Raw genomic sequence first — 19,277 nt, 5'->3', positions numbered from 1 at the left:
CATATAATAGGGGAAATGGAACTAATCAGAGAGGTCAGAAAAGGCTTCAATTAGGAAGTAAAATGTGAGTTGTTATTTGAAGGAAGAAAGGAGTTAACTTTGGACTTGTGAAAGTGACAGAAGGTTCTAGGCAGATGGAACAGAATGATCAGGGGTTTGATGACAGAATAGACCAAAGTAAATAAATTCAAGAAACTGAAAGCCCATCAGGGTGTAGCTTCAAAGGGCATGGAGAGATGAATTCAGGCAAGATTCTGCTGAGTCTTATCAGACTTTGTGGCCTTTCTACTAAGAGCAATGAGAGTCCACTGAAATGTTTTTAAACTGGAAACGATACAATCAATCGTCTATTGCAAAATGAAAATTTCAGAGATTGAACTAGAGGCGGTTAAGTTCAAAGATGAGAGAAAGAGGACAAAGGTAACATGAGACATGAAAAGAGGCAGAAGTGGTGGCTGCAGGGATAGGAAGAAGCAAATGGACTATAGAGAGTTTGGAAGTAATAGGACTTGGTGACGCTTTGGATATGAGAGAGGGAAAGAGTTAAAGCAAATTGTAAGTGATAACACCTAGTTTTATAGCAAAAGGATCATGGTACAATGGTAGAAGACTTATTTTGGAGGCATATCCTTAGTTTTGTTTTAACTACAGTAAATTTAATGTAGTTTTGTGACATAGACATGAAGATACAGAGTTGGAATTAGATAAACCTCTAGAGTTCAGAGGGAGCATTCTGGAATGAAGATATGAATCTGAAGATAATTTACATCTAGGTGACAACTGATACCCTGAGCTAGAATGAGACCATGTAGGAAGAAGAGGGAATAAAGAGAAGTCCTTGGCCTGATCTTCAGGGATTCTCCCATTTGATAGTAAGGTAGTAGGTAATAGATTCTGTTAAAGAAATAAGGTTAATGTGGTAAGAGATGTTAAGTGGAAAACCAGGAGAATTGGGTACAGAGAAATGGCTGAGAATGTTTAATGGAGGGTCTCATTAACATTTTCAAATTCTGCTAAGAGATCACATAAGACAAAGTTCAAAACTCTTCTTTGGTACAGTCCTACCAAAGTCACTTAGGATGCTGGTGTGGGCAGTGAGGTGGACTAATGAGGCAGGAGCTAGAATATTATTGGCTGGAAAGTCAGAGGAAGATGAGGTAATGGAGAACAGCAAGAAACACAGGTCTCCCCAGAATTCGGGTAGTAAGGAGTAGGATAGAGCAAGAAAGATGACGAGTGGGATGTGGTTTGTTCATTTTTTAAATGTCAGGTATTTATACAGGGTTGGAAACTAATAGAATTCAAGGGGGAGGGAGAAATTGAAATATATGGGTAGGGGGGTAATGATGCATAGTCAGCTTCCTCAGAGAGCAGATGATGGGAACCAATTCAAGAAAGTGATTGGCCTTCATGAATAGAGCCAGCCCCTCAACTGTACCCAAAGGACAAACTATGGTTACGTGTAGATGCAAGTAAACTTATAGTTTGGTAGGTGGAAGATGAGAGAGTTCTAGTCTGAATGTTTTTATTTTCTCTTTACATAGACATAAAGCTGTCTTCCAGTGAGGAGGTAAAGATGCCTAAGGTTTACGACCAGGGGAGAGAGTCTGAAAAACTTGTACAAAATGGAAGGATGAGTAACTGAAGAAATTGTGGTGGGATGGCCAGGTAGCATTGAAGGCCTGAAGTTGCTGAATATGAATTTACAAAATCATTGTTCCCTGTACATAATTTCTCAAGCCCTATGCAGCTCCTTGGCTTCAGGCACAGAGAAGGGCAATTACAGATTTTAGGTAATGTAGAGTGGGAGATGTGGGGTCTAGCAGAGAAGAATCAAAGATCTAAGAGCCTTGGGTAATGTATGGTGCTCTTTGGAGCTTGAAATTACCAATGATGATGGCAGAGTTTGGGAGAAAAGGAAGACCACTGACCCTGGGGGAAAAAGAGGGAAGAGGAGAGAGAGAAAGAGAAAGAGAGAAAGAAGGAAGGAAGGAAGGAAGGAAGGAAGGAAGGAAAGAAGGAAAGAAAAAGGGGGTTTCTGAAGAGCTTCGTAGATGGCAAAAATCAGTAAGAGAAGATCATGATAATATAATAATAATTAGTTAAAATGTATGAACTTCAAAAAAAGAGGCACTTGTTTATTGGCTTGCTTTATGTTTTTAGGTTAAGAGGGGAGGGGAAAATACCTGAAAGAAGCAACAGTGAGCCAGGAGGGAAAGAAACCCTAGGCCCTCCATCTGAGGTTCGCTGGGTGGGGGAGGGGCATGAATACACAGACCCACATGAAAAGCCTGTGAGGGAAGCAGGGTTGTCAGAGGAAAACCAAGTTTCAGAAAAGGCAACAGTTTGGGTTTTTGAAAAGCCATGGTTGCAGAGAACATGGCTGAAATGTGTGGATGTAGTTCCAGGACAGAATTCCTTATGCCACATGTCTTTCAATGTGAGAGCTGCTTTGAAGTGGCTTTACCTTGACTGCTCTAGATGAATGCTTTGGACATCAGGAGACAGAAAAGCCATGCACATCCAGCCACACTGTTAATTACTTGCTGTGGGGGAGAGGCTGTTCAATTCTTATCCCAGCCACAAGTTAAATGAACAGTTGGAGAGTACAGAAGAAAAGAATGGATTTTTTTTTTCCTGTACAAGAATAGCAACTCAAGTATGAAAGCAGAAGAAAAATTAATAGAATTCATCATCTTAACCTTGATTTCCAAGATTCAGAAAGAGGACAATGGGAGCTCCTGATAATGTGTAGTATCATTACTTTAGGTGGAGAGAAGCAGTCCTCACTTAGTGCAATTGGTAGTGAAAAGCAGGTGGTTCCCTGATGAGTGTGTTTATCAAATACATCTGCAGTGTTATTTTGTGTGCTCAGTTGCAGCCCCTGTCATTCTTCTCCAGGCTCATTTAACATGATGGACTTGTTTGACAAATCCTTCAGGTGGTAGAAGGATAGGAAGAGGAGGAAGCTTACCCTGGATTATGAAGTACAAGATACTGGCCTCTCTCACACACACCCCAACTCTTCCTTCTCATCCTCCTTGATCATCATTATTATTGGTAGGAAAGAAAATGATTGAGTCAGTGATGTAATTCTGGGAGTCTGTTGATTAGTTGCTCAGATGGCACCATGGAGAGAATGTTCTAGTATAGTTGTCTGGTTTGATATGAATTCTTAATTAGGGAGAAAAAAATGTTTGACAAGCCCCTGAACTTGCATCTCAGGGAATGTCACTGAGTCCTACTTGAATAACGTAGTTCAGGTGCATTTCTCCCACGATGATGGTCAGTACTAACAATAGTGGCTTGCATCAGTTTGGTGTGACTTGCCACACACTGTGCTTTCATTTTTCATAGCGTACAACTGAGATTAAGGGATGTTAAATGATCTGCCCAAGATCATACAGCAAATTAGTGACAGAGCTTCAAATTGTGGGCCAGATGTATCTCCAGATGCCACATTCTTCACCAAAACACTCTAAAATAACACTGTTCAGTATCATGAAAGCAACACGTGAAACCTTAGATTTTCTAGCAACTATAGCAAAAAGGACAAAGAAATAGGTAAAGTTAATTTTAACAGCATATTTTTTACATAATATATCTATAATATTATCATTTAGCATATGGTCACTATTAAAAATTTATTGCCGAGATAACTTACATTTGCTTTTCATACATAGTTTTAAGAATCCAATGTCTTTAACACTGTGAACACATTTCAGTTCATATGAGCCACATGTCTGGCTAGTGGCTACCGTATTGGACTGTGCAGCTCTAGACTCCGCTTATGGAAACTGAGTCCTTTATCACAGGGTTTTACTGAGTTTATTGTAGGTTTTGTTTTGATATAAGTAGAAAGAGGCCTTCCTGTATGTGCTATTTGTCTCTGTGATATAATTCAATGCAAGGTTGGTGGTGCCCATCCTGTGGTCTCTTCTCTTCCCTTTCTTCTCTTCTAAAGGTGTGTGTGCACATATGTATATAAGTTCATTTTTACAAGTCTCCACAAAATAATGGAGTTTTAAAAGTATTTTATAATACAGAGTAATGAAACAAAAAAAGAGCCAGACTATTGCCAAGTTTAAGACATATATATATATATATATATATATATATATATATTTGTATCACTTTACTATGTGTTTTAATTTGGGTCATAATTTAATCTCTCTGGATTTACCTTTTTGTTTACTGTCCTTATACAGTTTTTCAGAGAGCAAAATGATATTATACATTTAATATATTATATTAAATTAATATAGTATAATATGGTATACATTTAATATAATTCCTGAGAGGAAGTGATTGATGTGGTAGCCATTATACACCTATATTTAGAGTTCTTATATAGTTACTACCAAAGATCAGGCAGAGTTACAAACCATGAATACAAGAGCAGGATATGCAGTTTGTGGAAATTGCAAAACCATTTTTCAAATAGCCTATATCTACTTGTGAGTAGGTCCCTTTATACTTAGTAAAATTTTGGTTGACTGTTCTTAATGAGAGTACTCAATGATTTTTGCTCTTCTTACACATTTATTTTTTGAGATCTATTTCGAAGGCCCTCAGATAGTGGTTGTCTCCAAATTTCTGCAGTATTTATCTTAAGGCTTGCAACTTGATGGGTAGAAAACAATTATATTATTATATAACTGTTATGAAATTAGGGGTAATTTTATGTATTTAATTTATTATCCAAAAAAAAGTATTTTAGGAGTATATAAATGAAATCATTGTTGTCATCATCTGGACATTTGTATGAGCTCAGAGTAATTTTTACTATGCAGTTTCTTTAAAAAAACCCCTTATAAATTGGTGTCACAGAAAATACTTGGTTTGGTAGCTTGTAATGTTGGATACTAAACTTGTATGTGCCCAGCATCAGGGTCTTAACAAACTGTTTCTGCTCTGTTTACGACACCTCATAAAGAGAGGTCAACCGTGGTGGTAATAACCATACAAAATCTTTGAGGTCACACCTAATGGTCTACCCATGTTATTTTTAAAATTGGACAAACAGGTGGTTATTCCTCATTAATGGGCAAGTCACTCCGTATCCATAATTTGCCTTCATTCTCAATCACTGGTCTGTGGAAGATTTAAGGACAGATCCATTTTCTTTTTCCTTTGATCTGACCTTATTTTTGTCTGTCCATTCTTGTGCAGAGGTTACTACATAATAATTGTGCCTTTGAAGAAATCTCGTGGGAAATTTATCAAGCCATGGGAGAGTCCAGATGAGATGGAGTTAGATGAGGTAACTACGTGTTTGTTGGCTATGTCTTTCATTAGTTACTTAATTTATTATACATACTCTTCGTCTGTATGGGAGGAAGTCTAATCCAGGTGCTGACTTATGGCTGGCTGGTCAGCTATTGGATGGTTCAGTGCTATGGAGCTGATAACCTCTAGGGATCCCAACAAAGAACTTTTTGTTTTAATTAAAAGACATTTAGCTGCAGTAAAGCTTACAACGTGTCTAATCTTTGTTGGCTTTAATATTTTGCCCCTTGCCTCTTGTAAAACATGACGCAAGGTGTGGAAGTTGAAGTGAATTGTGAGCAAAGACTTAATCATCATTGTTATGAACTCCAAGGTCTGCTTCATTAGTGTAGTTTTTAGCTAAAGCTGTTACAAATGCTAAATCGTGATTTGCACCAGAATTCAACATCTAACCTGCTATGTGTTCTTGACCAGTTTCTCACAGAATTACACTGATTAGCATGCTTGCCTTATTCTATATTTTGTGGTATTTCAGAATCAAAATGCATTAAACTGCAGGGACCAAAAAAAAAAAAAAAAAGAAAAGAAAAGAAAAGAAAAGAAACACTTTCCCAATTCTGAGCCAAGAAAGAAATATAGAACAAAAACCAGAGCAAACACTAAATAGTATGATTTTAATTTCTGAAATCTTACAACAATAGTAGGTGCATTTTAATTAATACTTTTTGCAAAAAAACAAAAACAAAACAAAACATTGGTTTTGTTTTTTGTTTTTTGTTTTTTGCACTTTAATACATAGTATGAAGAATAAGCCCTATGTATTATATATTTTATTTAGACAGGAAAACTGATCAGAAATGTTAAGCCATATCCCCAAAGCCATATCCCCAAAGCAAATTAATGGCTGTGGTTCAGTCGAATACAGGAAAAACTTTGCTATTTTAATATGATGTGGGTTTGAATCACTTCAGAAAGCAAATTAAAAGGTCCCCATTTGGGGACATATGAGATTTTAATTTGTTGAGTTTATTTATAACCTAGGCTACATCTTATAGCCCAACCTGTTGTATCCAGGTAATTTCTCCACCTTAAATTAGTGCAAACACAGCAAGAGAAAGTAGAAATTCCTTAGTTGCTGTACAGGGAAGAGATGTTTATTTCATCCATGTCTGCACTACGTAGACTGTGATCTGACATATGAGGGCTGTTAGCTTCTTTCGGCAGACATACACCCTCTCTAGACACATGGTTCATCTTCACCCACTTCATTTATCTGAGTTAAACTTGATCGAGTTCAGAAGGGGAGATGAGTTCAAGGTTAGAATTATGTTTTTATTTCAGTATTTTATGATTACATAAGCATTGGAGGGGCGTAATTTGGGATAAAATTTTAATAATGTCAATTAATTTATGTTATAATTTTTTCTGTTAATAAAGCAGGAACAAAATCATTTGAACAATATGAACAAAATCATTCCTATGTTAGAGGAATAGTAATCTCCCATCTGAATGTGAAATGTCAACTGATCTTTTGCAAATTTTTTAAAAGATTTTTATCTATCTAGAGGGACAGAGAATGAGTGAGAGAGAGAGAGAGAAAGAGAGAGAAGGAGTAGAGGAAGGGCAGAGGGAGAAGCAGACTCCCCACTGAGCAGGGAGCCCAAAGTGGGGTTTGATCCTGGGACTCCAGGATCATGGCCTGAGCTGAAGGCAGCCATTTAACCAACTGAGCTACCCAAGTACCCCCCCCCCTTTTTAAAATTTAAATTCAATTAGCCAAAGTATAATACATCATTAGTTTTTGATAGTCAGTGATTTATTAGTTGAGTATATCCCCCAGTGCTCATCATATCATGTTCCCTCTTTATAGGTGCTCCTTTTGTAAAATTTCAAAGTAAGGCATGCTTTTACTTGCAACTGACTAATCAGTTAATTTTGAGATTGTTATTACTTACTATTTTAATCAGCTCTTGAATAAATTACTGAATTTAAATGCAAAGGTAACTTGTAGAATCTATGAATCTTTCCTCCTGTTAAAAACTAGAAACAGGGCACTTGGGTGGCTCAGTGGGTTAAGCCTCTGCCTTTGGCTCAGGTCATGATCTCAGTGTCCTGGGAATCACCCCCCCCTACTCAGCAGGAAGCCTAATTCCCTCTCTCTCTCTGCCTCCCTCTGCATATTTGTGATCTCTGTCTGTCAAATAAATAAATAAAATCTTAAAAAAAAATAAAATAAAAAGCAAAAAATGAGTTACCAAAGAATTAAGATCCAATCCAAAAATGATGTCGAATACTTTTAAATAATAACCTTTTCCTAGAAGTAGAACCATTTGCTAGCAATAGGAAGCTGATTCTTTTTTATAGCCAGGTTTTAACCTCCAAAATGCATGGCAATGCTAATGGATTAAAGTATAGAGCTATATGACATTGAACTTTCCTGCAATTAAATTCTATGAGTCTGTGCGGCTGATTCCCATAACAAAGGGTCATTTTAATCATCCCACAAGTTGTGGTGCATTAATCTGTATAATAGTTTGATAAAGAACATTTATTAATTCAAAATTTTGGGGTCAGGATGGGTTGTTTCCCACTTTTCTTACTGATATAATTGAGACCACATTGTAGAATTAATGGTGGAAGAAATAAGATATGCATTGACTGGAAAATGAAAATTATTTCTGATAAAAAACTAAAGCTCTTGATATATCTTTTGGAATTACCTCCAATACATTTTGTAGCTATTGTGTAGGGGAACAAATGAAACTAGGCTATGGCCTCACTTTATGCTTACTCATCCAGTTTCTGATCCCTACAGACATTTTTCCCCCTATCATGGCTAATAAAAGCATTGTTGTAATTTTATCTATAGCTTGGTACTGCCAGCTTTGACAAAGCAGTGTTCCTTTCTTAAATGAATTTGACCAAGTGATTTTTTAGAAAGGCCTATAATTCAAATCATTGAAACTATATCATCGAATATAATGGTGGCCTAAGGGGATTTCCACATGTATGCTTCACATCTAGGCCCATAAAAAAATGGAAAGAGTCTTCCTAAACAGAGTCACTCTTAATATTATCTTCTGAGCTCATTCATCCTTTGTCTGGAGATAATCTCCACATAATAAATTCATGCACTGGAACTTCTGTTGTCAAGGTCAGACTGGGCAGAGCAGACGTTCATAGTCAAACTGAATTTTGGACAGAATGACTCATAAAATATTAGTTATATTTAATTCAGGGCAGGTCTTATAAGCTTTTCGTTGCATTTACTTCAAAGGCTTGCTGCTAAATAATGTGGTCATTTGTATTTGTAACTTCAACAAATACTGGGTAACTTTGGTGTCATCTGAGCATACTTGACCAATGTAAAATATAACACAGGAAGCATCCTGCAGAAATTAGAGCAACCTATAGGGGCAGAGTTGATATTCTAGGTTTGACCTTAAGGAATGGCTGCATTACACCTAAGGAGCACCAAAAAACCCAAATATTTTATTCTAAGGTACTTCCTCTAAGTCTTCTAAAGAAACCTTAGCAAAAAGGTACTTGTGGGGATGACAGTGATATGGATGAATTATGACAGTTGCATACATGTGAAATATGGATAAAATCAAGGTAGGGTTTGATCAGTGAAGTGGAAGAGGGGAACACAGTAACATAAACAACTGATGGTAAATGTTTCTGATTAACCAACTTCAAAAAGCTGTTCAGCTCATCTGTAGTACACTTATCCTTAAAGTAATGGCTCATTGTTTACTACATATCAATAATAATATTCATAATGACTTTTCCAATATACTGTTAAATATTTTGTATCAGAATTTTTAAAAAATAACATGTTATAGTTCATGTAATTTTCATTGCATCAATAAAATCAAAGTTAAAGAAAATATTAGAGCATTATAAATTGAATTCAAAACAATGTGGGCAGAGATGACCTGTATAACCCAAAGAGTGTTCACATGTTTGATTTGCATTTGACCAGCTGAATACATTTATAACCCTATATAGTATGCCATCAGGTTCCCAACATAAGGATTTAACGTTTGCTGTATTTAGACTCTGCAGCCATTATCACAGAAGCCTGGCCTTGGGAGCTAAGCAGATATCACTCCTTTGGTTTTTGATCTGTGATTCCACTTATATAACAAGAGTAGCAAATAATTTCACCATAATGTTCCCATTAGTACCTTAACTTTATTTATTGAGTTAAAGACAATTTTCATTCAAAAAAAAAAAAAAAAGGCATCACAGGCTGCTGTAAACCTTTTCCCTGGTTATGTCTTGTGAAATACCAATATATTTAAGGGAAGAAGACAAAGCTAACTTCAACATTACTTTGAAATCATTTATCATAAAATACCACTAATATAACTTTCTAATGAAAAAAGTGAAGGCCAAACAGGAATATTGAAACATAAGTTCTACCTTTTTCTTTTAAAGATACATGAAGGATTTTTGTGTACATGTGTATGTTTGTTTTCTTCAGGGTAATATTAAACTTAATGTTTATCTACCCTGCCTCTTTCACCTGGGAAGAAAATTCAACGTCTCCAAGGAACTATCAGCTCCAGAAAAGTTAATGTGACTATAAATGGGAGGAATAACCAAAAAGGTTATTTAAAGAGCTAAGAAACCAAGTCAAGCCACAAATTATTAAATGAGTGACAATGTCTATTTAAAATAAGTTTCAATTAAAACTTGGTCATTGGATTCTATTTCTGGTGATTTGAGGGACTTTGTATTGTATAAATGATCTCATTACTAAAAAGCATCTAACCTCTCCCAAAATTGATCATAACTGATGGCTTTAAATGAGGTTACTATTTGTTTGATAAGTAACAGTAATAAAGCCTGCATGGCAGGCTTTTGTGAATCAAGCTGACTTTTTACTTAGGTTATAATGCACTCTTGCCCTTTGAGAAGATTTCATTAGGGTAGACAATGATATGAACTACCACTGAAGGAAGGGTCTAATTGTCCTGTGTTTTAGCCTGGGCCTTGCAAGAGCAGTCTAACACCTTACTTTAACAGCAAGACAAGCATTTGAAATATAGAACTGAGATTTAGTGATGCTGACATGGTACATGAAATGTGGACAAATTGTATTTGAGTGGTTCCCAAGCCTGAATTAATTTGTCCCATTAAATAGTCATTAAGTTGGGTTATTGTTGTTTACATTTCTTTTTCTGTTTCCCACTTCTTTCCCTTAAGCTGCTTAAAGAGATATCTAGGAAACGCAGAAGCATCCGATATGGGAGAGAAGTTGAATTAAAGCCATATATTGCTGCTCACTTTGATGTTCTTCCTACTGAGTTCACCCTGGGGGATGACAAACATTATGGTGGATTTACAAACAAGCAACTCCAAAGTGGTCAAGAATATGTCTTCTTTGTGTTAGCAGTGATGGAACACGCAGAGTCTGTAAGTTAATTGTGCTGGCATCTCTTTCCTTTGGTATTCTTCCTTATTTTACCAGAGTATGGCTATTTAGGGAGAATGTGTAGATATATTCACCCTAGTTATTTCTCATGAACTCCTAGTTATTTCTCATGAGCTATCATTAACTTAAATGAAGCAACAGGCTGCCTCCTCTTTAAATACTGCTGAGTAAGCTGCTTGAGATTTCATGATAAACAAGGCCATGTCTCTAATGACATGGAATTTAGGTGGACTTTATGGCTTCTAAAGTGTCAAATTGTTAGAATATTGCTCTTGAAACCATCAATGTGACACATACGGAAAAGAGGGTGATACCCATCACTGCTCAAAATCTCCTTCGTCGTCCTTTAAAAATGTTCTCAGAGAAGTTCATTTGATTGCAATAGGAACTATCAAGTTCTACAATTAAACAGAGTGTATTTCCAGGTATTCAAAAATACTGATTGAGGGTGATTGTGTTTTATTCTCCTGCAGCTGCCAGTGAGCCCACATTTTCTACCCAGATTCATAGGAAGGTCTATTTAGGAAAAAGGCAAGCACAGTCAGCTTCTTTAATTATAGCAATTTACCAATGACTTTATCAGTGAAAAGCCAAGAATGTTAGAAAATAGTTCAATAAAACAGAGAATTCCTAAGGTACTCTAAATAATGAGTTGTCTCCTTTTATGTAATTCATCTTGCTCTTATGTCGTTTTATGCTTCAGTTGCTGTACTGTTAAAAATTAGGAGAGAGAGGGAGAAAGAGAGAGGGAGGAAGAGAAATTGTAGCTGGGAAGGGGGGGTAGATTTTGAAGTGGCAGTTCACATTAACATTTAATATACATATTCTAGCTGTATCTTTCTAATAGGGGCCTAAAACTGACAGGCGTGGCAGCTCGATTGGGCTAGTCACTTCTCGTATAGAGGAAGCCTGAGATGTATCAAAGATTTCTTCACCTCAGGTGTTAGCATATACAGTGGGGCTTCTCTTCAAATGACTGAAGGAATTCCCCCGTGGAAAATCAAAACACAAAGGCAGCCTTTATGCCTGGTTTACCTTTGTGCACAGAATGTCATTTGAAAACAAAGTGACAGGCTCCCTGGAATTTTAATGCACGGATATGCTTTCTCTTTTTAGTTGAAGGTTTTAAGTCAGAACATCAAGGGAATAGAATGTTAGAAATCATCTTTTTCTTTCTTGTTTTTAATGACTTTTAGATATTTGAACTAATTTTCTTTGCATAGCTCTAAGACGTTTCAGAAAGCACATTCAGACCATTGAGGCAGATCAGAGAATTCAGCAAAGAAGAGAAGCCTCAGCGGACAGTGCGGGCTGATGGCACCACTGTCAGAGACTCTGGTTTGAATTCTCCCAGATGTTCCTAGTGTTTAGATATATAACCAGTGATGAAGAGTCTACCCCATCCCTTAGTATGTCATTTCACTGTCTCATTAATTATGCAATTTGGACTTTTTCCAAATAAGTTGTCTGAATTGTTCCTTTTCTACATCAACTTTCTCAGCAGTGTTCTTTATGTGTTGTTTTCAGGCTAGCACCTACTTTACAGAGAAAACTTGTATCCAATTAGTATAATGTTGGTAGTGATGCCATCAAAGTTTTATGAAAAATTGTTAAGCACCTAACCACTCCCAGGCTAGGCTGAGAATTTTCATAGAAAATATCCACCCCCCCAAGATGTGAGTTTTCCCTAGTAAATTACTGCCTCATATTAAGAGTATTGGAGGACTGGTTTAGAAAGACCAAAGGCTATCATCCCCATGCATTGAACAAGTTTTAATTTTCATGAGACTAATATGATTTTATGGTTTGGTTTTGTTTTCTCTTCATTTTCACATGTCTCTATTTCCTGATTTGGGATGAAAGTCTGTGTGCTTTGGGAAAACCTCTGCCTAGATTTGTATCTTGGTTGACCAAGATGATTATCTCAAAGACCCTTGGTAAAGAATTTCAAATCACAGAGTTTTGTTTACTTTTATCTGCCAAACAGTTTGAGTGTGACCTACAAGATAGAAAGGGGAAAGCATAAACCAAAACAAACAATTATGCTTATATAAAGAATCATGTTTCTTGGATATTTAGTGTCTTTGCCAAGTCCTTACACTGTACATATCCTTTTTTTAGCTGCTTCTGAGAAGGTTGGAAATGTACTCAATTTTTATCTTTTGACACATTAGCAAAAATGGAAATGTAGTCAGTCTCTTTCCTAAGTACAGTGGAGAAAGTGGGAAAGAAGAATAGAAAACAAACTTTTAGATTGACCATTAAGCTTGCTGCACTTAAATTCAGAATGTATGCCCTAAATTAATTCTTTAAATGTGTATGAAAAAATTAGATATACTTCATATTTCATGGAGAAATGAGAATATTCTCTCATGTCTTGATAAGATCAGCCATTTGAAAAGATGAACATGTTATTTGCTGAAGATTTGCTGGGAATTCATTAAGTGCAAACCTCTGTGCTTTAAGTGTACAAACACAAACAGTATATAAATCCCTACTTTCCTGGAGTTTATAGTTTCATTAAAGGAAATAAGGTATATGCACACATAAAAAAGGAAAATAGAGTTTGATGAATACTGTTAAAAAAGAAATAAAGGACTACCTGAAATTTTCAAAATTATTTTTACCTATATTTTGTGAAATGATTGATTATTTCCAGTTATGTAGTGATAGCTTCACTGGAGGCAATATTTCAGTGGGGCCTTGGAGATCAGTCAGATTACAGGAGCTAAATGTTGTGGAACTTGTGAGAGAGTTAAAGAGAGAGAATTGAGCATCTAGGGAATAGTAGGGAGAAGCTCACTATGATAGGAAATGTTGTGTGTGATACAAAAGGTTAAAGCAAAATCATAGAGGCCTTTAAAATCCATGCTACAATGTCTATGGCTTATTTAGGAACACCAGAGAGCCTCCTGAAGGTTTTATAGCTACAGTTTAGGATAATAACTCTAGCAGCAGTAGAGACTGGTAGAGGAAAAAAGAAACTCTTGGTATGCTCTGGGTGGGCAAGAATGAGGTCCTGAAGAGAAGTGGTACCCATGAGACTGGGAAGAGGGTAGAGTGACCTGAGGGTCATTGGCAGAATAAAATCAGTAGTTTTTCATTCCTAGGTATTGAGAGGATGAGACAAATTAGCAAGTTGAAAGGAAGGTCTATCCAGGAAGTTGGGAAATGGCACATGCAATTCTTAACTTTCAGGTAGATGTAAGAATCTCTAACAGTAATTGGAAATGCAGGTCTGGGACTTAGCAAAGTTTCTGACTTTAGAAACATTAATCAGGAAGTAATCTGCATAGAAGTTGGTAGTTAAAGGTAAGGATGATCTTGGCAGAGAAGGGAGAACATGAGTAGCAGAAAATAAAACTTGTGAATTCTGACACAGGATGGATTCGGAGGTGGTCATGATCAGTTGGCAAGATTAGAATGCGACCAGTTGAATAAAGAAGTAGGGGAATCAGTGGAGGAGTTTCAAATAAGGCTCAGTCTACTAGGGCAAATCTAGAAAAGACATCTGGAAGGGAATGAATAATGACAATTTGATTTAGCAAATGAGAAAGCAGAACGAGTGGTAGTGCTGGAGTGAGAAGAGATGAGGAGCTAGTGGCAGGACAGGTGGGGCAGCACATAGGTGTGCACTGGTCTCTATTGGAGAAAGAAAGTCTAGGACCTTATATGGGGGGGCAGAGTCAAGACAATACTGTACTAAGAGAGCCTGAAACGAGACATAGGATGTGTTATAAAAAAAAATTTTATAGTACTCAGCCCATTCCTTCACCAAGTAACTATATATTTTTCCCAAATTCATTTAGGGAAAGTTAACAAATACAATTACGTATTTAAAGTGTACAACATGATGATTTGATGTACAATGTACATTGTGGAATGGTTACCGAGATCAAGATCATCAGCCTATCCATCTGCTCACATAGTTAACTCTTTGTGTGTGTGTGTGTGTGTGCATGTGTGCTGAAAAATACTTAACGTCTACTCTCCGCAACTTCTGAATATATAATACTGTGTGATTAACTATAGTCACCATGCCGCACATTAGGACCTCAGAAGTTCTTATAACTGATGTTTTGTACCCTTTGACCTACATGTCTCCATTTCCCCTTCCCCAAATACTGACATTTTTCCTATAAATATTTACTTTTTAAATTTGGTCTCCTTAGCTGGCTGATAATGTCTTTAGGGCTGAAACTATAATATTTCTGTTGATATTCACATAACATGTAACACCTTGGCACAATGTAAATGCTCATTGAACATTTTGTAAATGGTTAACTGTTTTCATTTACATTTCATAAGACCATTTAGTATGTCATATATAGATCCCCCAAAAAAGTGTCTGCAGAGTAATTTATACCATCAAAAATGATTTTATTAGAAAATATTTCACTGTACAAGGAAATTTACATTGCAAGACCTCTTTACCTTTTCCTCCTTCCTCCCTTTTCTCCCACTTCTCTCATCCGTTTCCCTCCCCTCCTTTCTCACTGACATTTTTTCATACACTTAACATCGTATCCACTAAGTTCTGAATTTTTGCTTCTTCTAATGGTATAGATATACGCGAGAAAACCATTAGTTTATAAGTAACACAGACTCTGTTTTTCCTCAGAAGATGTATGCAACCAGTCCCTACTCTGACCCTGTTGTGTCAATGGATCTGGATCCACAGCCAATCACAGATGAAGAAGAAGGCTTGATCTGGGTTGTAGGTCCTGTCCTTGCGGTGGTCTTTATCATCTGCATTGTCATAGCTATCCTTCTTTATAAAAGGTAGGTTTGCCCAATATTTCTATTGCAGTCTTGGTAATCCTTCTATGGTCAATATGTGGTTGCCATTAATGAAGTACTTCGGTGTAGTCTCCATAATCATTGGAAAATGTTTCCACTGGATTAGAATGAAATGTAAAGATTGTGCTGTTTTAAATCCCATTCAAGTGTGGTATAGACTTTCTTGACCAACATTCATAGATCTTAGCCTTGGTTTTATGAGCTACTTTATGCATCAGGAGCACTTTGCATGACACTTTGCAAGAAATGAGTACATTCATAAGCAGATAATTCCAAACTTGCATCTGAAAGCTTTAGATGATTAATTGCTCAATTTCAACATGGTTTTAGGAAAGCTATTACAAACTTACACATTTATTCCCATTCCATATGTCTAATGAGTGCATGAGCTAAGATTATTTTTCCTGTAGCTATTTCTCAAAACAGTGAAAATAGCTAAAATTTGAAGATAAAGGAAGGAAAAATGTGAAGAGAATTTTTTTTATCTTTCTCTTTCTATAATCTTTATTCCAATAATGAATTCTATTTGAGTCCAAGAAGGGATATAAGGTACTGTTTTCCTTTAAAAAACTAAAACCACAACCTAGACCTTTATACTCCCAAGTTTTGATCCAATTTAGTGTCTTTGACTACAATCAGGATTCAGATAATCCACATGTACCACCATGTTTTCTGATCTTCCACACTTTATCAGTTACATTTCTGCCTTATTTAGAGTAAGCTAAATTTCTCCCCTAGTCCCAGTCAGTTGGAAAGGGTACATTAGTAATTCTTTCCCTAAATCCTTTCTGACTTACAAAATATATGATCTTAAATATATAAAATTATAGAAATTAACATATATAATAAATTCTCTGAAATATGTAGAATGGCTAAATTCTAAATTATCTCCCTTTACATCACTTTTTTTCTTTTCTTCCAATCCAAATTTTATTTTTATGAAACTTTAATCTATGTTCTCATTTTTCTTTGTAGTATGTCATCTTTCAGAATGCTACTGTGAAGATGATCTCTTCCCCGTACTGTAAATTAGCCCCCTCCCCCCCCATAACCTTGACTTTCAAAATCAGATGAGAATATCTTCGTTTTGATTCTTACTGACATGCTTCATCTGATAATCTTGTTTTCATTATCTCTTTTTCCTATTTATCTAGCTCCCTTTACTGGGTTTATATTAATTATTTCTACCTGTATTCTTTTGTTAAGCATGTTCTTCTTATGTTCCTGAAATAGTCTTTTTTTTTTTTAATAAGAATATCCTTATTAAAAAAATATCCTTTAAGACACTTGTCCTTTACAAAACTTTCTCTTAACAGGCTGTGTTCCATTTTATTTCAGTGTAAAGAGAGGATTGAAAGAGAAGAAAAATTAAAGAAAGAAGTTCATAACCATAACCTATTAAATTGCCTCTCCTATTTTAGACTTAGAAGAAGGAAAAGAAATATCCATCATTATTTTTTTTCCTGATCACTGTCATCACTCAGTTATCCACACTATAAGATGGCTGAAAAAGCAAGTAATTTAAGGCCAAACTCTCTCTTAGACAATGGTTTCAATCTCCCCATCCCCATATTATATCAGTATATATTGAGTTGTCTCTCTTGTGTAAGGAGTAAAGGCAGGAAGCACAAGGTGCCCACATGCCCCAGAACAATAACAAATTCTGAGTGAGTCCAGGCAGGATCTGGTATCCTGTGCTATTTATGTGCTACACTCATGACCAGAAAAGAATATAAAAATAAAAGATTAAAAGTAGAATTATCTTTGTTTTCTGTGATATATATTTAGATGGCCAAATCCTGCTGTGGGAGTCAGATCAGAAAGTGCTTGTGGATGATTACATTTCTAGACCATGGCACATGACATTTTGTGATTTTCCAAAATGAACAAAATGCTTGTTGTATTTTTTTTAAGTTGTGTTTCATTTGGCTATATCTGGCTACCATTAAGTCATGTCACTTTACAGAGATGTGTGTAGCATTTGTGAGTTATGTAAATGTGAAGAAATAAAATTATAACCTTGATAATTTTTTAAAGATTTATAATTTAGTGTTCCTTGCCTCATGTGCATGTGCTTGAGGAAAAATTCAACTCGGTTATATATTTTTTCTAATCCTTCAAAAAAAGCATCACATTTAAAGATTTTATGACTCTGTTAAAATAGAGTTGCATTTTAGTGTGTGCATATGTAAGCATCGTCTAATGCAATTGTTGGGAAATGCACACATCCTCGAATGCTAAGTATATTTAGCCAACCATCTGAAGGCCCATGAAGCGTTTCTGAAATAGAAATGCTTGCTTCAGCAGTAAAGAACATTCCTGACTTGAAATTCAAGTAGACCCAACAATGTCCTTCTTGATTATCATGATGCAGTTCAAGAGGAAATCTTCTGTAGGCAATGAATAGTGTCTTTTATAGCTTAGATTCTGAGCAAAGTTAATTATATAATAAATACTTCATCCCTCTTTTTAGGTTTCTTTCAGTTTATACATAGGTCATCAGTAATGACTCAGAATTGAATATATCATTATTATTATTATTGTTATTAAATATTATTAACTCACATTATCTTGATAATACCACTTATCACACACACCTGCTTACTAAACTACTTGCCATAGGAGTAGGTCTAGAGCTGTGAATGGGTTATTCATATAAAAAAGCATATTTTATAGATCTATGTGAGGAGACTAAGACTTATTCCTGTTAAGTATATTGATGTGGAACTAGTACTCTTTTATCTGGCATTATATTTATATGACTTTAGTTTTAATCTAGTAATTTGTAAGCCTATATATAATACATTGATAATCAGTGACAAAACATCAACTGAGGCTTTATAGGAATCCTGAAATTCATGCTGAACCATAAGAAAATTAAAATATATTTGGTAGGTCTTTAGTGTAATGAATTCTCTTTCCCTGTGATTTTTTAAATTTTTCTCTATTTATGATGTACACAAGCTTTCAAAATGTGAATCATAGAGATTAGATGGTAGGAAGGATTAGAAAAACACTGATCAGATAATCAGGAATCAGGGAACCTGAGTCCTAGCTCTGTGACTAGGTAACTAATTGGGGTAGAAATTCACGTTAACATTCTGGGCCTCAGTTTCCTTGTTTATAAAGTAAGTAGGTAGACTAGATAATTGAACATTTTAATAATAATGTTCTTTAATCTGACAACATAAAAACCTAAATAATAGAATTATTGCTATAACATTTCTGTTTCCAGTGTATATATGCTTTTAAAATATGACTCTAGGTTGTTCTCCATTTATCCACCCCACAAAAAAGAAAATAAAAGAACCCATAAAACAAATAAACACTTAGATATCCATCTACTGCATATACTTGTTCCATGTGTAAGGCTTTTTAGTCATTAGTTCTAGCATGGTCCAGGAATTATTTATATAGAAGATATTTTGAAAATAAGATGTTAGCCTGACTTTATGGGAATGCATTTCAAGATGGATGAGAAGTATTTATTATGTACTATGGAAGAAAAGAAAATATGGATTAGGAGTTCGGAAGGATCTAAGGCACTATTTAAACAAAATTAACATCTTTAAAAAGTTATAGTCTAACTTAAATAGATATTGTGGACAGAGTGAATAATTCCCATCTCCACCTGTAGATGTTCATGTATGAAAGCCATGGGATAGATGGGATGAAAACACAGACTTCAGCTTTTCAAGCTTTCCCCGAGTTCCATCATTAGCCATTCTCTGTGGACTGTGCCTTACTAGTCTTCTCGTTGTGTGTCAACCTTATGCATATTTCCAAGATGTCATCAAGAAATAAA

At 35.6% G+C, this 19,277-nt stretch overlaps 1 protein-coding gene across 9 annotated transcripts in view; it reads left to right on the top strand.

Moving 5' to 3' along the window:
- Positions 1 to 19,277, top strand: part of PTPRD (protein tyrosine phosphatase receptor type D) — a 1,060,901-nt gene that overhangs the window by 904,757 nt on the left and 136,867 nt on the right. For 6 of the 9 annotated variants that reach the window (XM_047699814.1, XM_047699815.1, XM_047699813.1 and 3 more), the window contains 3 exons: positions 5,173 to 5,263; positions 10,444 to 10,653; positions 15,297 to 15,454. In XM_047699814.1, the coding sequence (XP_047555770.1) occupies positions 5,173 to 5,263; positions 10,444 to 10,653; positions 15,297 to 15,454 (459 nt within the window). Of the gene's footprint in view, positions 1 to 5,172; positions 5,264 to 10,443; positions 10,654 to 15,293; positions 15,455 to 19,277 lie in introns of all 9 variants that reach the window. The other 3 variants (XM_047699812.1, XM_047699811.1, XM_047699819.1) reach the window with 1 other exon arrangement.

This window comes from Lutra lutra, chromosome 13 (assembly GCF_902655055.1).
Source record: "Lutra lutra chromosome 13, mLutLut1.2, whole genome shotgun sequence".
Lineage (NCBI taxonomy): Eukaryota > Metazoa > Chordata > Mammalia > Carnivora > Mustelidae > Lutra > Lutra lutra.
The sequence above is the reverse complement of the archived record's forward strand: the minus strand, read 5'-3'. Positions and strand labels throughout refer to the sequence as shown.